Genomic DNA, 27,042 nt, shown 5'->3' on the forward strand with positions numbered 1-27,042 from the left:
GCTTATAAGGGTAGTTTTAAAAAGCTAAAGAATAAGTTGACTTCAGCTCCAGTTCTAACTTTGCCTGAAGGCACTGATGGTTTTATAGTCTATTTAGTTGCATCCCATGTAGGGCTTGGTTGTAAATTAATACAGCATAGTAAGGTGATAGCTTATGCCTCCAAATAGCTAAAGGTGCATTGAGAAAAATTATCTGGCTCATGACTTGGAGCTTTTGGCTGTGGTGTTCTCATAGAAAATATGGCATCACTATCAATATGGAGTGCATGTAGATATCTTTTATGATCATAAGAGCCTGCAGTATGTGTTAACTTCAAAAATGTTGAACCTCATACAGAGAAGATGGCTTGAAATACTTAAGGATTATGAAAAAAGTCTTCACTACTACCTAGGTAAAGATAACATAGTTGTTGATACTCTTATCAAGTTATCCATGGAGATTCTACGCATGGGGATGAGGTAAAGCAGTGAATTAGTGAAAAATGTTCACCATTTGGCTAACCATGGAGTTTGCCTCTTGAACTCTGAGGATAGTGGTATGCTTATTTAGGAGGTGGTGTAATCATCCTTGGGTGCTGAGGTAAAGGAGGAGCAGGTGTTGGACCCTGTCTTGGTAAGGATATAGGGTGATGTAGGTGGGAAGAAGGTAATGGAATTTGAGATTAGTGGTAATAGTACCCTATGGTACTAAAGAAGTTTATATGTTCCTAATATAGATGGTTTGCAAGAGAGGATCTTGGTTGAGGTGCATGATTCATGCTATCCTATTCATCATGGTTCAAATAAAATATATCAATACCTTAAGGAGATGTACTGATGGAACAATATGAAACGGGATGTGGCTAGTTTTATGGTTAAGTGCATGATGTGTCAATAAGTGAAAGTTGAGCACATAAGGCCGAGAGGGTTGTATCAAGAGGTTGAGTTGCCTATATCCAAGTGGGTGTGATTAACATGGATTTCATTACCTGTCTTCCTCAGTCTCGAAATTAGTTTGATTTGATTTTGGTCATCGTGGATAGGATGACTAAATTTTCACACTTTCTACCTGTGAGGACTAATTTCTCAACTGAGGATTATGCGACGTTATACCTCCTAGAGATTGTAAAGTTGGATAGGATTCTTATTTCTATTATTTTGTATAGTGGTACATAGTTTTCATCAAATATTTGGCGGTCAATATAGAAAGGTTTGGGGACCAAGGTGAGTCTTAGTACGACTTTCCACCCGCAATCGGATGGGTAAGTAGAAAGGATTATTTAGACATTGGAAGATATGCTTAGAGCTTATGTGATTGAGTATAGTGACAGTTGGGTTGAGCACTTTCCTCTTATATAGTTTGCGTATAATAATATCTACCACTCTAGCATTAGGATGGCTTTATTTGAGGCCTTGTAAGGTAGGAGGTGTAGGTCCTATTTTGGATATTTGAGGTATGGTGAAGCAGAGATGTTTGGTCTATATTTGGTTCACCATGCTATGTAAAAGGTGAAGGAGATTTGGTATAGGCTTAAAGCCACCCAAAGTCGCCAAAAGTCCTATGCAGATATGTGGCATAGGAAGTTAGAGTTTGAGATTAGGGATAGGGTGTTCTTGAAGGTTTCTCCCATGAAAAGAGTGATGCAATTTGGGAAGAAGGGAAGCCTAGTCCCTGATATATTGGTCCATATGTGGTTTAGAGAAAGGTTAGCAATGTTGTGTGTGAGTTGGAGTTGCCCTTTAGTTTGAGCTCCATTCACTCGGTGTTCTATGTTTCTATGTTGAGAAAGTGTGTAAGTGATTCATCGCAAATTATGCCTATTAAGGATATTGGTTATTCACATTCTTTATCTTATGAAAAGGTCCTAGTTGAGATCTTGGATTGGTAGGTTTGACAGTAACGGACCAAGGACGTATCCTTGGTTAAGGTTCTATGGAGAAACCACAAGGTTGAGGAGGCTACTTGGGAAGATGAAGAGTAGATAAAGTCCAAGTAACCACTCCTATTTCCAATTTTTGAAATCATGCTTAAGGTATGTGTTTCTCTTAACATCTTTGTCTTATGTCTTTGTTAAAGGTAGATTGTAAAACATATATTTTTCTTAAAGATAAGAGTAGAGAGGTTTGGTGGTTTAATCATGCTTGTCGCTGCCTTGTCCCATCATTCGAGGATGAATGATCCTAGTGGGGGAGAATTGAAACACCCTGGGTTTTGGCCCTTTGAAATTTCCTGAGCTTTAAGCTCACTGTCCAAGTAACGACTTAACATAATTAGTCGCATGGTGTGGGTACAAATCAGGTGACCTAGTCTTTAGAAGACCAGTGAATGGTGGTTAGGATTCTGTAGTGGTAACGACTTTGTGTCATGGATCGTTAGGTGTGGTGATGGGTTGGTCCTTCATCTAATTAGAAACTTAGTAACTTGACTTGGCTCTAAGTTTTAGTGGCTCACTAAGATCTGTGAGGATAAGTTATGGGTCATAGTGTGAATTCGTATGTTGTCCAGGGTGAATCCCTTTGGATACAATTTAGACCATAAGAGTCGTATGGTCATGTCATGCGTGGAGTGAGGGAGTCGTACAGTGGATATTGTGTAGGCGTCCAACTCACTGTCCTTGTTATTACTCGATGGTACAAGTCGTATGTTTTGGTCATGAGTCACGGGGTCGCCTCGTAGCCTCGAGCAATGATTTTTATAATTTAAGTTGGGGGCATTTTCTACATTTCCCCATTGTAACTCCCTTTGACACCACGACTTAAAACATCTTTTGGGACTTTATTAACCTATTATTCCTAATCAAACACTCTTAAAAATTTCTTAAACTCTTTGTTCAAGCAAGAGGTTAGGTTTTCTTCAAGGCAATCAATTAGGGACTTTAAAGAGTGATTCTCTTTGTATTCCTTATTGTCTAAGGCATGTGACTCTTCCATCATTGTTATTTTACTAAAGGAATGTGGTTTAACGTATGGTTTTCATGATATTATTATGGTTTTGAAATAAAGGTTGGGAGTTTTGGTTGTTCATGTATGAATATTTTTCTCATGGTATAATTATGGTTTTTCCTTGTTTTATTTATGGTTTTGCACATGTGGGTGCATGGGAATGGTGGTTTAATCAAGGGGTCATAGTTGAGCCCCAAATTGGTTGATTTTGGTTTTGGAAATGGTATACACTCTACATGTTTGTGAAATTTTCTATGAAAGAACTTTTGTCGCATTGTTTGACTACGCTTTTGAATTTTGCATCGCATAAATGCTTAAAGGAACATGAATTGGTTATGGATGCTTTTAAATGGTTTAAAAAGTGTTGGGTATCCATGGTTTTGATATAATTGGAAAGTTTGGAGTCAACTTGGTTTAATGGTTTTTGTATGGCATAAACAGATAGAATTGCAAGCTCTAATTTTGGTATGAAAATAACAATGGTTAATTTCTAATTAAAAGATTCCTTGGTAAATGTTTTGGTTATGTAAAAAGGTTTAATTGGGCTTAAAGAGGGTTTAGTACAAAAGCCGTGGAAGCTGGATATCCCGACGGCACCGATATTGGAAACTCACGTTTGCCGATGTGAGGATGGCCTTGGAGGCCATCTGCATGATGTCACACATTATATTTTTTGGGATGTACTAGTCATCTTAGGTTCTCTTTCTCCAATCGTATGGCTAACATGCACTGAGGTCCTTTCATTAGGGGGAGCTGAACTTATGTAGCCCATGGGTGGTTTTAGGATGACAGAGCTACACAACCCAGTTTAAGGTTTTAAATGTATGCTAAACCTTTTTCCCTATCTCGGCATGATATATATATATATACGTATATATGTGATTTCATATGGTTATTTGATTTGGTTTTGAATAATGACATTATTTTATCTTTATCCCTGAGTTACATGCTAGTGTAGTTAGCGATCGGGTATTGGGGGTGGTCTTCGATCTTGGTTAGACTTGAGATGCTCAACACCACTAGGCCTGGGTCGTGTCATATCTAAAGGCTGGAATATAATGTTAAAACTCCCAAATTCTCCATTAGCTCAAAATTTAATCAACACATAAAGTGAAAATAGAAAAAGATGCAATTTTCTTCTCCTAAGGCAAATATTACGGTTCTTGAATTTCAAGATTCTAATCTAAAGATTTCATAAAGGTTTTCAACCTCAAGCTTTTGGGATTTCATCAATGGGTATCCTTTCACATGTTGAGTCCCAAATTTAATTGAATTTCTCAAATTTAATTCACCCTTGAAGCTTAGGTTTCCATGTAAAGTGCAAATTCCTTTACCTTCATTTTATTCTTTGAATAAACAATTAAAATATGTTCTGCCATAACTCTGAGCGTATTTGCATAATCATGACTATGAAATCTCATTATATTGATAAATTTTTTATTTTTGGTTGGAGTTATAAAATTCCTTACTACATTCAAATTGTGGCATTGCCATGGTTAGTCCATTCTTTAGAGATTGTGGGTTATAAACACCTAGTGACCTAGGATTTCATGCATACACCTATGAGTGCTAGATCCCCAAACTTACATATTATTGAATACTTTCATATTATGCATTTATTTTTATTTTTAGAATATTAATGTTCTTAAGCATTTTTGGTTATCAACGTCATTTAATTAGGGGTAGTACTTAGCATCTAGCCGACACAAGTATAAAATCTCACAGTCAGTTAGGTTGAGACCTTTAGTAGAAGTCCCTAAGTCCAAGAACTATGGTGCCACCATAGGTTTTAAAGGGTCACCCATCAGACCAGGCTTGCTACATTAGTCTCAATGAATAATAGTTTACTATATTTATTTCAATCAGTGTTAGTACCCTTGGCAAGATACTTAACACTCATCCAACTAGGTTTATAGGTTGGACAATAGTTAGCTTAGATTGGGGTATGCAGGTTAATGGTATCTCCCAAAGTCCACAATTTATAGTTCAGATTCAATACTTGGATTCAGTTGTTCAGCTTATCATACAATGCATATTCATTTCTTGATCTTGCATTTGTTTATCATATCACATGCATCATGTTCAACCTATATCAGTTATTTCCCATCTTACAAACTCAGTACATTTAAAGTATTGATCACATACTTTTCGTTGTACTATATTATTTTATAATATAGATTCTAACGTTCAGCATCTGGATCACGCTTAGTACGATTATGCACCATATAAGCAGTAGTGTTTGGTGAGTCCTCATCATTCGAGGGCCATTTATCAACATTTACTGTTAGTATTATTCTAGTTTAAAATAGTTGGAATTAGTTAGTGTCTTATCCCAACAACTAATGTGATTTAGAGGCTTTCATACATACATTAATATTTCCAGCATATTGATTATATAGGATAGTTTCTAATTTTACATCTCATATTGATTTTGCTTTTATTATGATCCTGTCATTTTAGTTTAGTTTCAGCTCACTATCACCTTATTTGCTTTAGTATTCTTAGTCATGGGTTAGCTTGAGGTCACTTATGATTCTGAGCACCGTGTTGTGACTAGGGGGTAGTCTCGAGTCGTTACAAGCTTTGTATCTAAGTATTAATCTTAAAGTGTGCTAGAGTGTTTAAAAGTCACATTATGTAGATTATTTTCATAGGTGTGAAAAGGGCCACACTTATGAGTGAGAGCCTTTGAAACATCTTTAAAAAAGTTTCACTTCTTTCATATTCATATCGTATGATAAAGTGTGAACTCTATTAAAAAATTCATCTTGTTCTCTATACAATTGCAGAGTATGCCTTATAGATGGAGGAATGGAACTAGAAAGAACCACCACCAGCTCTAGCAAACCCTTTCAATGAACAAGTCTTTCAAGTTGAGTTTAGGGCTACTTTCATTGTGATAGGTATGTCCTTGACCACCCAAAACAACCATCAGGTTTTTGCACTAGCTAAACCAGTAGTGAATAAAATAGTAGCTAAAGTTTGAGACTTCAATTGAATAAATCCTTTGGTATTATTTTGGTCTAAGTCTTAAGAGGATCCATAATATTTCTTTTATAGAATTTAGAAAATTACTAAAATCATGGGTATCAATCAAACTGAAAGTGCTGATTTGGTTTCTTATCAATTCCAAGGAGCTGCGAACACCTAGTTTAAATAATAGAAGGATGATAGAGCTATGGAAGTAGGGTCAATAGAGTGAAATGAGTTTGTCACTGTATTTTAGAAAAGGTTCTTCCCACTAGAGTTAAGGGAAGCCAAGGTGCAAGATTTAATAAATCTAAAATAAGGAACTATGAGTGCGAAGAAGTATTCTCTTAAGTTTACCTAGTTGGCAAAATATGCTCTGGGTATGGTTGCTGACTTTAGGGATCGAATGAGCAAATTTGTGTCAGGTGTTTTTGAGGATGCGGTGAAAGAGTGTAGAACTGCTATGTTGGTTAAACATATTGACATCTCCAGAATAAAGAAGAGAAAATCAATGAGCAGGAAAGGGAGAGTAAGAGGGCTAGAACATAAAACTTTAATTTCTCTTAGTAAAGGTAGATAGAGGTAGTCGTTCTCAGTTCCTTCAAAAATCTTTAACTTCAACCTAATCTATTGTTAATGCTCAAGTGACAAAATTCAGGCAAGAGAATAAACATGGAGCACTAGGATTTAAGTCCCAAGTTAGTGTGAATAGTATTCATACTAACCTAGTTTGCAAGAAATATGGTAGAAACCATAAGGATAAGTGTATAGAGGGTAGTGATGCTTTTTAAGGGTATGGTAAGTCAGGAAACAGAATGAGGGAATCTCCACTGATTTAACATAGAGGTAGGGATGCTTATCAGTAAAGTCAATCTAACTCTTTAGCAGCTCTAGCAAGTCACCCGACTTAGTAGGGTGCCTCATTTAGTGTAGCTAGCAGATAATGTCAGAATAGGTTCTATTCCTTTCAACTCAACAGGATTAGAAGGGTTCTCCTGATGTGGTCACTGGTACATTGCAAGTTTTTCATATTAATATTTATGCATTGTTAGATCCCAGAGCTACACTTTCCTTTATGACTCTTTATATTGTAGTAAACTTTGATTTCAACCTCGAGATCCTGTCAAAACATTTCTCAGTCTCTACTCTAGTCGATAATTCAATTATATCCAGACAGATATATAAAAATTACCAAATCATAGTATCCCAAAAAGTTACCTTAGTCAGTCTTGTAGAGTTAGAGATTACAGATGTTGATGTTATTCCTGGAATTTATTATCTCCACTCTTGCTATACCTCAGTTGATTATATAACTAGAGTAGTCCAATTTTAATTACCGAATAAGCAGTTATAGAATAGAAGGGTAGTACCTCAGTGCCTATAAGTTGACTCATCTCTTACCTTATGGCAAGAAAAATAATTTCCAAAGAGTGCATTTATCATCTTGTTTAGGTTAAGGATTCAAAGTTTGATACCCCACCTTTTGACTCAATTCTTGTGGTAAGTAAATTTCAAAAAATATTTTTTGACAATCTATCCAAAGTTCCTTCTGAGTGGGAAATTGACTTTGGAATAAATCTCCTTCCTAATACGTAACCCACTTTTAATCCACCCCATTAATGACCAGCTTAAGAAATTTAAAGGAACAGTTGAAACATATAATAGACAAGGGTTTTATCAGGCCTAACATGAATTTACAGGGCTGCTCTAATTTTTTTATGGGTCAAGAATATGGTTCTCTCAGAATGTGCAATGACTACCACTAGTTGAACAAGATTAGTGTCAAGAATAAGTATCTCCTTCCTTGTATTGATGATTTGTTTAACCAACTTCATGTTGCCAAGTGTTTCTCAATGATAGACTTCAAATCCAGCTATCATCAGCTTAGTCAGAGAATGTGACATTATGAAGACAACCCTCAAAACTCGGTATGGTTACTTCAAACTTTTTATTATGTCTGTTGGATCAGTGAATTCTGCTATAACTTATATGGACTTGATGAACAGAGTAATTAAGAAGTATTTAGACATGTTTGTTATAGTCTTTATAGATAAAATCCTCATTTATTCTCAGTGGTGAGGATGAACATGTAGACTATTTGAGAATTGTCTTGCAGTCTCTCAAAGATTACCAACTATTTGCAAAGTTCAATAAGTGTGAGTTTTTCTTGCAATCAGTAGCATTCCTTGGTCATATCATTTCTGGTAAAGGCATTTGTGTTGATCCTTAAAAGAATGAAGTAGTGAGGAACTATCCTAGACCTATCTTTCCACCAAATATTAGAAGTTTCTTAAGTTTAGCTGGTTACTACAAATGGGTTATTAAAAGATCTTCCTCTATTTCTTTTCCCATATCTAGATTTACTCAAAAAAAAGTTGAATTCCAGTGGTCCATTCTTGTAAGAAGAGTTTTTAGGAGTTAAACACTCGACTCACCTTTACTCCAGTTTTGACTCTACTAAAAGTTCAGATGAGTTTGTAGTTTATTGTAATGTTTTAATAGTTGGACTTAGTTGTGTGTTTGTGCAACGGGCCAAGGTTATAGTATATGACTCTAGATGACTCAAACCTTATGAGAAAAACTATTTGGCTCATGCTTTTGAATTGGCTACAGTTATTTTTCCCTTAAAGATTTGGAGGCATTATCTTCATAGGGTTCATTTGATGTGTTTACTAATGACAAGTGTCTTAAGTAGGTGTTCATTAGAGAAGGTGGCTAGAGTTGTTAAAAGATTATGATATAAGTGTCTTATACCATCCGGGTAAAGCCAATATTCTGGCTGATGATCTTAGTAGATTATTTATGTGGAGTGCTTTTTAGATTTAGGATGAGAAGAAAGAGTTAGTTTGTGAGGTTCACCATCATGCTAGATTAAGATTTCTGTTAGTTGATTCAACCGAAGGTAATATCTTGCTTCAAAATATCTTGGAATCCTTATTGATAGTCGAGGTAAAAGAAAAGCAAGATAGTGATCTCATTTTACTTATGTAAAAAGGAGTTTTCTAGAGTTATAAGGTTGAGGTTTTCTCTAAATGAGAAGTTAGTGTTCATTGTTGTTAGGGCAGATTATGTGTTCTAGATATAGATGACTTGATTCATAGATGTTAGCAGAAGCTCAGGGTTCTTAATATTCTATTCAGCCAAGGGCCCCTAAGATGTACCATAATTTACAAGAATTCTATTGGTGGAACAAAATAAAAAATGATATCGCATAATTTATGGCTAAGTGTAAATTGCCAGAAAGATAAGGTTGAGCACTAGAGACCTGGTGGGATGCTTGGAAGTGGGAAGTGGTGAATATGTACTTCCTTATAGGGTTGTTTCATACTCATCGATTACATAATTCTATTTGGGTTATCACGCATCAAATGACTAAGTCAACCTATTTCATGCCAGCCAACACTTCAAATTCTATCAAGGATTATGTTAGACTCTATATTAGAGATTTAGTGAAATTACATGGAGTCCTTTTGACCATCATTTTAGATAAGGGTATTCAATTTACCTTCTAGTTTTTAAAGACCTTTCAGAACGGTCTTGGTACCTAGATTCATCTTAATAATGCTTTTCATCCAAAAATAGATGGCCAGGCAAAAAAGACCATTCAAACCCTATAGGATATGTTGAGAACATGCATGATTAAATTCAAGGGTAGTTGGGATGACTATTTACCGTTGATTGAGTTTTCTTATAATAATAGCTATCACTCTAATGTTTAGATGACCCTGTTTGAAGCACATTATTATATGAGGCTTACATCTCATATTTTTTAGTTTAAAGTTGGTGAAGCTACCTTAATAGGGCAAGATTTAGTTCAAGAGACTATGGAGGAAGTTCAGCTGATTAGAGAAAGCCTAAAAATTACTTGAAACCATAAAAAATCCTTTGCTGATAAGAGGAGAAGGGATCTTGAGTTTGATAATGGTGATCTTTTCTACTTCAAGGTTTTTTCCATAAAAGTGGTAAAGAGATTTTGTAGGAAAGGAAAGCTTAGTCCCCTCTGAGTTGGTCCACATAAACTTTTGGGCCTCTATGGCATGGTAGCCTATAAGATGGAATTGCCTGTAGATTTAGCATTAGTGCATATAGTCTTCTATATTTCCTTATTAAATAAACGCATTGGTGGTCTAGCATCACTTGCTTCTTTAGAGAGTGAGGGTGTCAGGACAGTCTTTCTTCTGAAGAGATCCTAGTTGAAGTCCTTGACCAGCAGGTTCGTAAGTTGAGAAATATGAAGGTGGCTTTAGTAAAGGTTCTGCAGTGAAATCAGTCAGTTAAGAGAGATACTTGGGAAATAGAGGCAAATATGATGACTAGTACCCCCATATTCACTCCTCTAACTCAGTTCTAGCTTAAGGTAATAGTTTCCCATTAACTAATTAATTATTTCCATCTCATGTAACCCAGTTATTCTCATGTCGTAACATGCACTCATGAGTACGATCCATTCCATGTTTTAGTTATATACTTAGTTATCATGTCAATATTCAGATCTTAGGAATTTATTATGGGAATTGCATCCCTATTCCTAACATTTTAGCTTAGTTAGTTTTCGTTTGGAGATGAATGCCAAGGGTGAGATATTGTAACACCTCATAAATTCAAGCCTAGATTAGAACCATACTTTGATCGCAAATAGAAATAAAACATATTGTTTTGAAAGTATGAGAAGTTATTTAGACATGTATTAAGGCTAAAATAACTCCTAACTCATAGATAAGTCAAAGCCTCCCTTACCGATTGACTTCTTGTCAAGTATCTTGGTCTAGTCAAATTTAAATGTGTATAACTTATTTATTATGAAGTTTTTTTTTTATAATGACCAATTAAATGATATATATTTGAATTATCTTTCCATCCATCCATTTTTTCCATAATCCGATATTGGAGTTAAATATTATGCTCGATTTACCAAAAAGGTGTCTGTCTGCTAGAGTGTGATGGCCCAAGTGATAGAACATCGACCAATGATATCCCATTAGGTGAAACCATTAGACTTAAGTAGTAAGACCCAAATTTGGTAATTTTGAACCGTTGGAGTGATGGAAGGGAGTGATGGTCTATTACCCAAATTATAAGCCAGGATTGTTCTGCACTGTTATAACATTTTGGAAGGGTTTTCTTGTATTTTTCCACTCTTTTAACACTAACATAATGTCATTTAATCTATCCTAAAACTAGAATATAAGCATTAAATGCCTAAAATTCTCTATTAACTCAAAATCCAATCAACACATAGAGAGAAAAGAGAGAAAAAAGCCATTTTCTTATCCCAAGGCAAAAATTAGGGTTTTTGAATTTCAAGCTTCAAATCAAAAGATTTCATCAAGGTTTTCAAACTCGAGTATGTGGGATTTTATCAATGGGATCCCTTTCACAAATTGATTCAAAAATTCAACTCAATTTGTTAGGTTTAATTCACAATTCAAGTTGAGGGTTTCCATGTAAAGTGAATTCTTTTAGCTTATAATTTCTTGCTTTGAGTAAACCATGAATAGATGTTTACCAACAACTTTGAGCACATTTCCATACTCATGATTGTGAAATCTCATTATATTGATACATTACGTATTTTGGGGTTGAGTAAAATTCCTTATTATGTTGGGATTATGGTATTCCCATGATTAGTTGCATGTTTCAGAGATGGTGGGTTATAAACACCCGCTGACCTAGTATTTCATGCATACATTTATAATTCCTAGATCCTCCATCTTATATGTTATTTAATACTTTTGTATTATGCATTTATTTTTTGTTTTTAGAATATTACTATTCTTGAGCATTTTCAGTTATCAGCATCATTCAGTTGGAAGTACTACTTAGCATCGAGTGGGTGTAGGAATAAATTCTCATCTGATTGTTAGGTTGAGACATTTAGTAGAAGTACCTAAGTCCTATAACTACCGCACCACTATTGGTTCTAAAGGGTTAGTCATCAGACTAGGCTTTACACCTTAGGCTTTTTGGACATCAGTTTAGTGGATCATGTCAGTCAGTGTTCATACCTTTGCAAAGATATTGGACACCTATCCAACTGGTGTTACAGGTTGGACCCCTTTTAGCTGAAATTGGATATGGCAGTTAATGGTAGCTCGCACAGTCCATAATTCATAGTTCATATTCAAATACTTGCATAACCTTGTATTCAGCTGTTAAGCTTATCATACAATACATGTTTCTACATGGTCTTACATTAGTTTATCATGTCATATGCAATATGTTCAACCTATATTAGTTATTTCCCGTCTCACATACTCAGTACATTTAAAATAATGATCACATACTTTTCTTTGTGCTATATTATCTTTAATATAGGTTGTGACGTTCAGCATCTAGATCGTGCTTAGTACGATTATGCACCACGTTAGCGATAGTTTTTGGTGAGTCCTTATTATTTAAGGGTCACTTATCAATATTTATTTTTAGTATTATTCTATCTCCAGACAGATAGAGTTAGTTAGGAGCTTGTCCCAACAACTCATATGATTTAGAGGCTTTCAGACATACAGCTATATTTTTAGCATATTGATTATGTCAGGCCATCTCTATTTTTACATCTGGTATTGATATTGTTTTTATTATGGTCCTATCATCTTAGTTTAGTTTCTGCTTAGTATCTCATTATTTTCTTTAGTATTGTTAGTGTTTTGCCAGGAAATGGGTTAGCTTAGGGTCACTTGTGACTCTGAGTACCGTGTTGCAACTAAGGTATAGTCTTGGGGTGCGACAAAAACTAATCCTGATACCTCTCTGTATGACCTGATACCTAACTACTAGAAATTGCAATACCTAATGGTATTCCACCTAATACCTGCAATGCATCCTAAATAGGTCTACTATGATAACAATTGGAACTTCTAATAGAGAAGTCCCTACCTCGAGTGACGTGCTCATTAAACTCACCCTAGTGATGCACCTTCTTGGCATGTCCCTAAGTAGCCTTGATAATAACTTATTCATCTTGACAAGCTTAATAATACTCTAGAAATAAGCCCTTGAAACTACTGTTGGGTAATAGCCAACTGTAATGCCCCAAAAAGTTCCAAGTTAAAATTTGTCCCTAAAAGTATCAAGCATGGGATTCTAGAGTGAATTATACTCAATTCCCTATGGAATTCTTTAAATTTTAACTTTTCATTAGGTAGGTGATTGAATAAGCTTTCCGTTGATATAAGATTTGTCCAAAACGGACACCCGGTGAGGGTGTTAAGGCTATTTTATTTGCTAGTCATAAAACATCATCATTCAGGTGTTTAGCGCATCGCGGAAGATCAAAATTTTGCATTCGTAAATTTCCAGTGAGACTCCGCGATTGTGGCGCATCGCGGAGTGAGACAATTTCCCAATTGGCAATTTCCAGTGAGCCACCGCAATTGGGGCGCGTCGCGGTGGCCCATAAAATTAGGCACCAGTTTTATTTTTTACTCTGTCTCATTAAGGTTAAAAATGGTACTTATCCAACTCCTTATCATCTCTAACACGGGGTTTAATCCCAAGAACACCAATGTACGTTTATTTTCATCTAAATCTCACAAGAAACTCCATTAGGGTTTTAGACTAAAAATCCTCATAGCTCAAGATTTAACCGTGGGTTTTAGAAAATAATGAAAGATTTGGAATCCTCGCATCGTAGGCTCAAAGAATCATCCATCTACTTTCTGAAACAGAGGTACGTGGAGTTGTCCGAAATTTCATGGGCATGATTTTTGAAAATAATTTACACAAGATCTTACTATCTACACGTATACACATGTTTTTACAAGTGGGGTTGTGTTTTAATATCAATAACATGTTTTGTGATATGGTTTTGAAAGAAATATTGAAATATCATGGGGTTGTTGGCTTGCATATATTTCAATTATTGAATTGTCAACATATGATCTGAATTTCGAAAAGGTGAGATGTATATGAATTGTAAATTCTTTAAATCCCCCATGATAATGTTTTATACCCCACACTATATTTGTGTTAAACCATCGAGAGCATGAGTTTTCGCAATTGACATGATATTACTCATAAATGATAAAATTTCTTGAAACTATTACATGTTGAGAACCATGGTGCATTTGTTTGATGTGTGTGAAAGTTTTATATATGTGCATGTTGTAAATGGCATGAAAAGTTGTTGAATTGATGTGGTACTGTGACTTGCAAGTCAATGGTATGACGATACCATATAAATGTATGCCATGACAGAGTTAGAGTTTAATTTAAGAGAGTTAGATGGTTACCCAAAGAAAGTACGAGTTGAAAGACTTTATGCTAGAAACCGTGATTTGCCGATACGTAATTATGGTACCATGCTTTGTGATCTTGTGCACCTTGATTCATGCCATCCCAAATTGGGACTATGGTTAGGTTCCCTACTTTGTGATTTTGTGCACTACCATAACATATTAACATGATTAGGGATTTTGGCACCCTCCTGTGTGATCTTGCGTGTCCCCCTTATAGATACTCCAGTCCTTGCGGTAAACTTGGATTGGGGGCTTGACCGCCGAGCCAAGGGAGGATTCGATATATCTCATAGAATTACAGATTGTAGGGTGTACCATCTAGCTAAAAAGTAAGACAAAGAGTGAGTCATGGTTTCAAAGAAATGTTTCAAAGTCTTTAAAATGCCCATGTGATTTCTTACTATATGATATGTTTATGAACTATTTTATATTTCTCTTATATATTTTTATTAGAAATGACTATTTTGGATTAGCTCTACATACCAGTACACCTGTATTGACCCCCTCCCCCTCCAACCTCTCAGATTTTGAGGCACGGTCTAGGGGTCAAGATAAGTAGTAGATAATTTAGACAACAGAAGAGATTGTGCAGTGGTGATCCTTCAATATTCTGGAAGGCCTAATATCTTACAGATATTCATCAGTGTAGAGTTTTGTTCTACTGGGGGCCTTGTACCAGACTTCAGATAGTATTGTTTAAGATTTAGTAGAGATTTTGAAGACTGAGTCAAATGTTATTTAGATACTATTGGAGTTTTCATTCATTGTTAAACTTATTTCAGAGTATAACTAAGTTTTCGTATTTAATTTATAATTTTGCATTTTTCTTTTATTATATGAATGTTGTATAGGATTACCAGATAGAGTGGGACATTTGGGCCTTCATGGGTTAGATGTTCGTCATGGCCAGGCCCTAGTTTGGGTCGTGACAAACTTGGTATCAGAGCACGGTTCATGATCCCAGGGTGTCGACAAAGTCGTATAGGGTTGAGTCTTATTTATGGGTGTGTAGCGCGCCACACTTATAAGAAGGATGCTACTAGGTGATTAGGAAAATGTTTCCCCTCTTTGTGATTTAGTTCGTGCTTTAGAGTCTTAATTAGAACTGACCCCTAATCAGTGATCCATCGTATTTCAAAAAATAGTCATACCACTTCGTCGTTCCAGTAACCAGGATACTCAGGATGATAAAGTCCGCCCAAATCATGGCATGTGGGCCTGTAACCGAGCCTACACCCCAGAACTTGTCCTACTTTAGGAGTACTTCCAGTCCCGACCAGTCCTTCTCGAGCTCCGGGGACAAATGTTTATCGTCCCCAGTCTTCTCACAGGGACATATCGAATGCAGAATTCAGGCAGTCCATTCGCATACTTACATTATTAGTAGCCAAATAGACTCAGAGGTCAGAAGATATTGGGTCTTCATCTATCACTTCTGAGGCTACAAAGGTGGTCCAATTCTTGAGAGTGAACCCGCTCAAATTTTCTGGCACTATAGTAGAAAAGGACCCCAGGAGTTCATAGATGAAATGGAGAATATTTTTAGAGTTATGCATATGGATTAAGTGGAAGGGGTTGAGTTAGCATCGTACCAACTTAAGGATGTAGCGTACCAATGGTACAATGAGTGGGAGGATGTGAAAAAGGGAAGTACTGAGCCCATAGTTTGGGATGAGTTCATAGGATCTTTTCTTGACTGATTCTTTCCTCTAGAGTTGAGGAAATCCAAAGTAGAGGAATTCATGAATCTTAAATAAGGGAAGATGAGTGTCCATGAGTACATTCTGAAGTTTAATCAACTGGCTTGTTATGCACTAGAAATGATAGGAAATATGATGGCCCGAATGAGAAAATTTGCATCCAGCCTTTTCGATGATCTAGCACTTGAATGTCAAGGGGATATGCAAAATAGGGAGGTGGACTTTTCTAGATTATCATTCCACATACAACAGGTAGAAGAGAAAAAAAAGAAAATGTTTGAATCTAGAGAAAATGATAGGCAGGCAAAGAGAGCCAGAATAGTGGATCAGAACCACAGTCAGCAACAGAGTGGTAACTGAGGTGGTAAATGGCAAAAGAAGAAGTTTTGGGGAAAGACGCAGTCTGCAGCTAGCACCCCAACGCCCATACCCCCAGTTGATAGGCTATCTCAGAGTTTTCAGACTAGTAAGGTACCTAGAGCACAGGATACCTAGTCGCAGGGCAATATGGTGCAACCTTCCAGATCTTTTCCCTATTGTAACACCTATAGGAAGAATCATCCTGGAAAGTGTTAATTAGAGAGGAGAAATTGTTATTCTTACGGTCAGGTGGGACACCTTTAAAGATTTTGCCATGATACAGGAGGTAATATTGGGGGGGCCAAGTTACAGGCGGATTCTTCTGCACCAGCACCTCAGAAGGGAGCAACTTCAGCTGCCGAGAGCAGTTGCAACCGGCTATATGCTTTGACCAACCGCTATGAGGCAGAGGCCTCTCCAGATGTGGTCACCGATATGTTACAAATCTTTTCCCATAATGTATATATTTTTCATGATCCTGGGTCTACCTTATGCTATGTGACCCCATATATGGCTGTTGTTTTTGGGTTTAAGCTCGAATTCTTTACTAATCCTTTCTCTATTTCCACTTCGGTGGGTGATTCTTTTGTGGCTAGGAGGATATATAAAAATTGCATAGTATCTATTCTTAGCCAGGATACTGTAGCAGATCTTATAGAGGTTGATATAGTTGATTTTGATGATATCCTAGGGATCGACTGGCTCTATTAGTGTTATGCTACACTAGACTATAGAACTCGAAAGGTTACCTTTTCTTTTCCGAATGAGCCAGCAATAGATTGGGAAGGGTACTCTTTAGCACCTAGGGGGCACTTCATATCTTATCTTAGGGTCATAAAGTATTTCCAAAGGTTACTTGTATCATCTTATTTGGGTTAAAGATTCTAACACCGAAAGATTTCTTCATCAGTTTGTTCCTGTAGTGAATGAATTCCCAAAAGTTTTTCCAGATGATCTCCCAAGAATTCCACCTGATAGGGAGATAGATTTTGGCATTGATATATTGCCAGATACCCATCCTATTTCTAATCTGCCATATAGAATGGCTCTTGTAGAGTTAAAAGAGTTGAAAGAACAACTAGCAGATCTCCTAGATAAAGGTTTTATCAGATCTAGTGTTTCTTCTTAGGGTGACCTATACTTTTCATGTGGAAGAAAGATGGTTCCCTGCGTATGTTCATAGATTACCGCCAGTTGAATAAGGTCACAGTGAAAAATAGATATCCTCTCCCTAGAATCGATGACCTTTTTGATCAGCTTTAGGGTACTAAGTGTTTTTCTAAAATAGACCTTCTTTCGAGCTATCACCAATTGAAAGGTAGGGAGTCAGACATTCCTAAAATAGCTTTCCAAACTAGATATGGTCATTATAAATTCTTGGTCATGTCCTTTGGGTTGACTAATGCTCCTACAACTTTCATGGACCTAATGAATAGGGTTGTCCATCAGTTCCTAGACCTATTTGTCATAGTTTTTATCGATGAGATCTTGATCTACTCCAAAAGTTAGGAGCACCATGCCAATTACCTCTAGATTATTCTTCAGAATCTCAAAGACCATAAGTTGTATACGAAATTCTCCAATTGTGAATTCTAGGTGAATGCTATTACTTTCTTAGGGCATATTGTGTCTAGTAAGGGACTTTGGGTTGATCCCCAAAAGGTTGAGGCACTGACGAAATGGACCATACCCACAACTCCTACCGACATTCGGAGCTTCTTTGTTTTAGTGGGTTTTAACAGAAGATTCGTACAGAGTTTTTCTTCCATAGCTGCACCACTTACTAAGTTGACTCAGAAAAAGGTGAATGTTTTTATGGCCTGACTCTTGTGAGAGTAGTTTTGAGAAGCTAAAACACAAGTTGACTAATGCTCCTATTTGGTAAGGTAGTGGCTTATGCATCTACACAGTTGAAGGTACATGAGTGGAACTACCCTACTCATGACTTGGAATTAGTGGTTATGGGTTTTGCACTTAAGATCTGGTGGCACTATTTGTATGGGGTGCATATTGATATATTTACTAACCACAAGAGGCTATAGAATGTTTTCTTCCAGAAAGATTGAATCTCAGGCAGAGACGATGGTTGGAAATTTTATAGGACTATGAAATGAGCCTGGTCTACCATCTGGGTAAAGCAAATGTGGTAGCTGATGCCTTCAGCAGATTCTCTATTGGTAGCCTATCTTATGTAGAGGAAGTGAAGAGAGACATGGTAAAGGTTGTTCATTGACTTAGAAATATTGAAGTGCGACTCTTAGATTCCGAAGATAGAGGGGTGGTGGTGCATGCTATAGCTAAATCATCCCTTGGTGCAGAAGTTAAAGAAAAGCAGGCCAGAGATCCCATTTCGATGTATATAAAGAGTGATGTGGGTTAGCAGAAGGTGATGTTGTTTGAGATTGGTGGTGATGGCATTTTGAGATATCCGGGTAGGTTGTGCATGCTAGATGTAGATAGTCTGAGGCAGATAATCCTTGACGAAGCTTATACTTTGAGGTATGTTGTTCACCCAGGCTCTACTAAGATATACCATGATCTGAAATCTATGTATTGGTGGAATAATATTAAACGTGATGTGGCTGACTTTATGTCCAACTATTTGAATTGTCAACAAGTTAAAGTAGAGCATTTGAGGCTAGGTGGTTCTTCCCAAGAGATAGCTTTACCCTTGTGGAAGTGGGAGATGATTAATATGGACTTCATTACATGGCTTCTGAGGTCCCGAAACTAGTATGATTCCATATGGGTAATTGTAGATTGGCAATTATATCAGCCCACTTTCTACCTATCAGGACTAACTACTTAGGAGAGGATTATGCCAAGCTGTTCATTACCGAAAATGCTTGTTTGCAAGGGGCACCTGTGTCCATCATATCAATACTAGGTACACAATTTTCTTCTCAGTTTTGGAGATTTTTTCAGAGAGGCTTAGGTTCCCAAGTGAACTAAGCACTACTGTCCACCCTCAGACTGATAGGCAGGCTGAGCGCACCATTCAGACCCTTGAGGACATATTGAGGGCCTGTGTGATTAGTTTTAAAGGAAGTTGGGTGGAGAGCTTTCCCCTAATAGAGTTCATATATAATAATAGTTTCCATTCCAGTATTAAGATGGCACGATTTGAGGCATTGTATGGAAGAAGATATAGGTCAGCAATAGGGTTGTATGAAGTAGGTGAGATGCAGATTTTTGGGCTTGATCTTTTTCATCAGGCAATGGAGGATGTGAAAGTCATCAGAGAATGACGTAAGACAGCCCAAAGTCGTCAGAAGTCCTACACTGATATTAGGAGAAGAGGTTTAGAGTTTGAGGTTGGAGATTAGGTGTTTCTCAAGATTTCTCCTATTAAGGGAGTCATGCGGTTTGGAAAGAAGGGTAAGCTGAGTCCTCACTACATAGGACCATATCAGATTTTGAGAAGGGTAGGTGCAGTTGCGTATGAGTTATAATTGCCTGCCAGTTTGGGTTCTGTTCATTCGGTATTTCATATATCTATGTTTGAGAAGTGTATTGGAGACCATTCTTTAGTGTTACCTGTCAAAGAAATCAAAGTGACAGACTACTTATCCTATGAAGAAAAGCCTGTAGAAATTTTGGATCGCCAAGTTACAAAATTGGGAAATAAAGAGATTGCCTCAGTTAAAGTGTTGTAGAGAAACCAAAAAATTGAAGAAGCAACTTGGGAATCCGAAGTTTACATGAGAGCTAGGTACCCAAACCTTTTTGACCCAGTGGATAATGAAATGGAAGGTACAATCCTTGCCTTATTCTTTCTATGCCTTAGTATACTTGAATTCATGCTTGTCTGTGTTCACCGTCAACATTCGGGGACAAATGTTCCCAAGGGGGGATAATGTAACGCCCCAAAAATTTCCATGCTAAAATTTGTCCCTAAAAGTATAAAGAATGGGCCTCTAGTGTGAATTATACTCAACTCCCTATGGAATTGTTTAAATTTTACCTTTTTATTGCATAGGTGACTGAATAAGCTTTCCTTTGATATAAGATTTGTCCAAAACGGACACCTAGTGAGAGAGTTATGGCTATTTTATGTGCTCAACATAAAACATCGTCATTCAGGTGTTTAGCACGTCACAGAGGACCCCAATTTAACATTTATCAATTTCCAGTGAGACTCTACAATCGTGGCGTGTCGCAGAGCAAGAAAATTTCCCAATTGGCAATTTCTAGCGAGCCACCGTAATTGTAGCGCGTCATGGTGGCCCATAAAATTAGGCACCAGTTATATTCTTACTCTATCTCATTAGGTGTAAAAATAGTACTTCTCCAACTACTTATCATCTCTAACATGGGGTTTAATCCAAAGAACACCAAAGTATGTTTATTTTCATCAAAATCTCACAAGAAACTCCACTAGGGTTTCAAACTAAAAATCCTCATAGCACAAGATTTAACCGTGGGTTTTAGAAGATAATGGGAGATTTGGAATCCTCGCATCGTAGGCTCCATGAATCATCCATTTACTTTTTGAAATAGAGGTACGTGGGGTTGTCCCAAATTTTATGGGCATGATTTTTAAAAAGAATTTACACAAGACCTTACTATCTATATGTATACATATGTTTTTATAAGTGGGGTTTTGTTTTAATATCAATAAAATGACTTGTGATATGGTTTTGAAAGAAATATTGAAATATCATAGGGTTGTTGGCTTGCATATATTTCAATTATTGAATTATGAACATGTGATCTGAATTTCGATAAGGTGCGATGTATATGAATTTTGAATTCTTTAAATCCCCCATGATAATTTTTATACCACACACTATACTTGTGTTAAACCATCAAGAGCATGAGTTTTTGTAATTGAAATGATGTTACTCATAAATGATAAAATTTCTTGAAACTATTACATGTTGAGAACCATGGTGCTTATGTTTGATGTGTGTGAAAGTTTTATATATGTGTATGTTGTAAATGGCATGAAAAGTTGGAGAATCGATGCATTACTGTGACTTTCAAGTCAATGGTATGGCGATACCATATAAATGTATACCATGACAGAGTTAGAGTTTGATTTAAGATAGTTAGATAGTTACCCGAAGAAAGTACGAGTTGAAAAACTCTATGCTAGAAACCGTGATTTGTCGACATGGGATTATGTTACCATGCTTTGTGATCTTGTCTACCTTGATTTGTGTCATCCCAAATTGGGACTATGGTTAGGTGCCCTGCTTTGTGATCTTGTGGACTACCATGAGATGTTGACTTGATTAGGAATTTTGGCACCCTGTTGTGTGATCTTGCGTGTCCCCCTCATAGATACTCCAATCCTTGCGGTAAACTTGGCTTAGGGGCTTGACCGCCTAGTCAAGGGCGGATTCCATATAGCCCATGGAATTACAGATTGTAGGGTGTACCATAGAGCTAAAAATTAAGACAAAGAGTGAGTCATGATTTCAATGAAATGTTTGAAAGTCTTTAAAATGCCCATATGATTTTTTACTATATGATATGTTTATGAACTGTTTGAAATTGCTCAAATATATGTTAATTATAAATGACGATTTTGGATTATGTCTATGTACCAGTACATCTATATTGAACCCCTTCCCCTTCAACCTCTCAGGTTCTGAGGCACTGTCTAGGGATCAAGATAAGAAGTAGATAATTCAGACAGCATAAGAGATTGTGCAGTGGTGAGCTTTCCATATTCCGGAAGGCCTTATGTCTTACAGATATTAATCATTCTACAGTTTTGGTATACTGGAGTCCTTGTCCCAGACTTCAGATAGTATTGTTTGAGATTTAGCAGATATTTCGCAGACTAAGTCAGATGTTATTTAGATATTGTTGTAGTTTTCCTTCATTGTTAAACTAATTTAAGAGTATGACCATGTTTCCGTATTCGATTTATAATTCTGCATTTTCCTTTTATTATATGAATGTTGTGCATGATTACCTAATAGAGTGGGACATCCGGGCCTTCATGTGTCGGATATCTGTCACAGCCAGGACCTATTTCGGGTCGTCACACCAACTGATAAGCACCAATTAACCTTTTCACAAACTTTTGAATCCTCTTAGACTTGGTGGAGATATTAGAGGCTGAATATTTGGATAACATGTGAAAGCAATCATTATACTTTGTAATTGTCATGGATCCCTTCTCCAAGTGATCAAACTCATCATGCAATCTATATATCTCAAACTACACGGGGCAAATCTCTAAAAGAAAGCCTCAAGAAACTATGACCAATACATAGCAGGAAAACTTAAAGGCCAAGAACTGGAGAACAACCTCTACCAATCCATAGCCATATCCATCAACTGATAGGTAGTATAAAAAATTTCGTAATACTCAAAGGATCAAAGATTATCTAACATCTCCTGGCAATCATCAAAATCTTGTAGTCATCCTCTTCAATGACTCCACTAAAATTAGGTGGACCCAATCTAATAAACCTCTCTAATCTCTTCTAATGATCAGAAGACATAACTATACCTAAATAAACTCTTAGATAGTAAGTCTGAAATGCAACGAATAATATGTGGGCGTACTATAGAAGATGGTTGTACCTTATAAGTAGGAATACCCTAAGAAAATGTTAGAACTGATGGTAGAACATTACTTAAAGTCTAAGAAATTTAGGTGCAGTAGAAGAAACACCCTCCAAGTGACTCAAAAGACAAATCAAAACACCTTAAAGCACTGGGGTGTCAACCAAACCTTGTAGGACCATGATGTCCCCGCATACCCTATATAATAACCATCTGTAGAATACATAATCTTAGTCTTGGTAGAGACCTCTATATCACATCCTTTAGTTGGGGTAACTCCTTAATTTCATCCTCTACCTATGGGCCATCCACAACTCGTGCCTCTGTCTCTATTCTGGTCTCCATCCTTAGATGCTGACTCAGCATCCCTAGACTATTGATAATGCTCAAATTACACTCTTGAATGGGTGTAAGAGATCGTTGTCAATATAAAACACAACTAGGTTAGGGTCGAATCCCACAGGGAATCGGGTGTGAACTTTAATTTGTTTAAGAAAGATTTTACTGGTAGTTTACTGTTTCCAAAGGATGGGGTTTTAAGTTCACGGTGTGTTAAATATCACTTTCAATACATCAATGTTTGTAATCAAGATAAATAGGAAACCAGAGCTATGTTCACCAAAGGTTTCAGGAATTGATAGATACTAGGTAATGCTAGAGATTCTCAGAATGAGTAGAACAACAGAATATCCCTGATCGTTATACTATCTGACTTATCTCTCGACCTCACTGGAAAATTTATTATCTAATTATCTCAAACTTATATAACTTTTATATTTCCAATAGGATGTTATCTCAGGTAGATTAATCCAGTTACGACATTAATCATTAAACAGAAGGTTGGTAGCTTCCGAGTCCCTGTTGATAATGAATGTCCTCTAGTGTATTTCTCTGTTAGAAGCAAATAAAACCTAAGGCATAACCTAATGTTTTCAAACACTATATTTTAGTTAAAACAACATAATCTCAAGATGTTTTACTACTCTTTGAATCCGTTAAACACCTAGTATCATATCAAACCCTAATCCATGGATCCCATAACTCCGGCTAATGAAATTAGCCGCTCATGATTTGATGAACGACATAACAAGTTGAATTCATGATTATATTGATAAACTTATGAATGGATAGAAAACAACAAGTAGTTTCTCCGATTTGATCATAAGGTAGAAACCCCAAAAATAGTTGATATGAAAACACAAGAATATTTTATGAAAGAGAGCAAAAATACGTGTCTCTCCTCTTAGAGTTGATGTCTGATAGACAAATTATTAATGAATCAAAAACCTTAAAAGATGCTATTTACACTAAAGCCTGATTAAGGAAATAAAATAACAAAATTAATAAAATTGTCTGTAATAGGTGACGCCCAGGCTGACGCCACATCAAGAAGTTGACGCCCTATCACGGATGGCATTAGAGAGGCTTCAGTTGCCTTCAGGTTCTGTCTTAGGCTTACGATGTGTCTGACAATGTGGCTAACACTACGTCATCTGACACCGTATCACTGACATCATCAGATATCTTCATCCCGTGCTAAGTTTCTGCTTAAGGATGACGTCATTGTTGATGCCTTATCACGACTTCGATGCCACATCACTGGCGTCGTCAGAACTGCTCCTCAAAGTGCAACTCCCTAGTTAAGGTTGACACCAATGCGGATAGGCTATCACGAGGCTGATGACTTATCACGGAGGTCGTCAGCCATGTTTTCTTCTATTTTTCTTAGATGTTCAACTCTTTTGCTCTATTATTATTTATTATCATTTCTTCAGCGTTGTTCTGCAATATCATGTGCAAACACATCAAAACAACAAGAGTTATTTCAGATTAACAATTATTTTGAGATAAAAAACATTAAATGTGTTAGCTTTTTCACACACATCAACACCCTCAACTTAAAACAATTGCTTGTACTCAAGAAACAACTAACAAGAGAATACAACGAACATTCAGTAGTCAACAATGAATTTAGCTCAAAAGTCAGTTTACCATTTCCAAGGTCAACCAACTCAAAACTACTGTTCAATTTATTGAAAAGAAATAATGTAATACAAAGGCTACTACCCATGGCAACAACTAAGTACAAACAATCATGCATGTATCAATGTACACTACCCAAACAAGTAAGTAACTTAGCAAGATACTAGTGTTCCCTCACAACGAAGGAATTCCCCTCTTTTTCTCATGTAAGACATCAAAAATATAAAAACGGGGATCATCACAAAAACTCTCACTCTCAGAATGATGTTGAAACTAGTGTATGCCAAATGCCATATGCTTTCCCTTATCATCATTACCAAGGTTTCCAGATAGGTACGCTTGGATAACTATAGGTCTTTCTTTGGCTTGTAACGTAGGCTAGGAATGGTATGATATTATATGGAATTTATAGTGAGTAACCTCCTTAGTACTACGTTAAATTGTGGGGTCCACTTATTAACCTCTTTTTCTCTTTTCTTCTTTTCTTTTCTTTTTCTCTTTTTTTTTTCACTTTTTCTATTTTCTTGATCACACTTTCAGGATGGGTGCACTTCTTTTTATTCAAGAAGAGTTTCTTTTCTTGTTCCTTTTCACCAACACCCAACCTTTTATTCTTTTTATTTGATTCTTTCTCTTCTACTCTACCCTTTTTCATACCCAACTTATATCACGTACCCCTATGATAGCCACCTTCAACTTAGGCTGTTTGCCTACATTAAGGTGCACAGTGTCTAAGGAGGACCAGGGCAAAACAGGTTCATTATGATTTAAAAAGGGAAGGTGATAGGTATCATAGAAAGAAAAATGGTCAATTAAGGCTCAAACCGAGATCAAGGGATATCATGCATTAGAGGAAGGTCATTTAGGCTAATAGTGACTTAAATTCAAAAATGGCCTATGATCCTTTCCTAACCCCTATCTTTCAACTATGATGAGACGAATCGGGTAAGTTTCAGATTTGACACTACAAGGAGAACTCGGTATAGTCTCAAACACACATAGAACACAAGTAAAATCACTGGCTACTACCTATCTGGTTTATGCAATTTTTCAGTAGTGATGATCAGGTAACTAAACTAATGCCATGAGGAAATGCACAGTGGTCACACTAAGGTGCAATTCATACAGTCATGCAAAACAAACCTTCAGAGAGTTCTTCAAAATCACAAAATCAGTTAACTGCCTGTAGAACATATACTACTCTTAGTTATTCACAGAATATGCTACAAAAACATGCTACCTTACACCCTCAACTTACAATCAAAATAAACTGAAACTAAGGTTTAGGGCATACCTAGCGTCACTCAAGTCTCAAATAATTGGTCTTCGACCCTACAACAGTTTTATCCTCATCAGGAGCTTCTTTTTGCTACGGTTCAGCTATTCTGCTAGGTGACGCTTATATAGCTCTCGCTCAGTGCTTCTTCCCATTTCTAGTTATCCTCTCAGGACACTTACATTGCCCTTTTCTGATCCATTTTCTCCTATTCTGTCAACTTACCATCTGCCTGTAGTGTCTTCTCTGCCTTCTTCTTCTTTACCTTTTTCTCGGCCTTGCTCCCATTCTCATCATCTTCTTATCTCTTTTTCTTACCTTTTTCAGCTTCTTTGTCTTTCTTTTTTTTTTTACTGGCTCTATAGTGATATCTAGGATTGGAGGTTCATCCTCAGATTCCTTAGCTATCTGTCCTACAGGTATCATAAACTGGTGTTGTTGTACTACCACCATATCAGCTTTTACCTTATCTAGGGCCACTCTGAATTTAACAAGCTCTATTCCAATCAGCTCTTGTGCCCTTGCATCAAAATCATTCTCCAGATCTGAAACCCATGCAGGCAAAGTAGCAAAGGGATCAAGAGCATTCCAAATTCTTTTATCTATAGCAGCAGCAAACTACTGAGCAAAGGTACGTAGCTGCAGCTCACACCATCTAGCCTGTTTGGCTATTTTTCTGGTATCAATAGGTTGGGATGCATCTTTTGCTGGTGCTGTAGGAACTGATGGACCTGGTTCATCATCAGGAACTAAGCCTGCCTGAGTAGCCTCAGAATCTTGTACCTCAACTTCAGATATAGAACTAGGGCCTGCAAAAGATGGGTTCATCTCAACCCTCACCCCTCTATTAAGTGTCTACCTTGGCTGATTTTCCTTATAGCGAATAGGGTTGTGGGTCTTGGTGGTATACAAAGTCTCATCAATCCCAGCAATATGGGGTACCTCTGCCTCTATGCATAGCCTGGTAATCAGACAAGGGAATGTATAAGCTGTGTCAGACCTCATTACCCGAATCTTGATCTCTTCAGCAATAATCTCCCGAAAATGCACCTTAAGGTTGGCCAAAAAA

The 27,042-nt window shown here is 36.8% G+C and overlaps 1 protein-coding gene across 1 annotated transcript in view; it reads right to left on the minus strand.

Annotated features, from left to right (window-relative positions):
* Positions 1-26,801, minus strand: part of LOC124889606 (putative receptor-like protein kinase At3g47110) — a 63,898-nt gene extending 37,097 nt beyond the window's left edge. The window contains exons 1-2 of the mRNA XM_047401570.1: positions 26,609-26,801; positions 26,439-26,518 (exon numbers count right to left, since the gene is read on the minus strand). Of these exons, the coding sequence (XP_047257526.1) occupies positions 26,439-26,518; positions 26,609-26,801 (273 nt within the window). The remainder of the gene's footprint in view (positions 1-26,438; positions 26,519-26,608) is intronic.
* Between the last annotated feature and the right edge of the window lie 241 nt (positions 26,802-27,042).

This window comes from Capsicum annuum, chromosome 12, assembly GCF_002878395.1.
Source record: "Capsicum annuum cultivar UCD-10X-F1 chromosome 12, UCD10Xv1.1, whole genome shotgun sequence".
Taxonomy (NCBI): domain Eukaryota; kingdom Viridiplantae; phylum Streptophyta; class Magnoliopsida; order Solanales; family Solanaceae; genus Capsicum; species Capsicum annuum.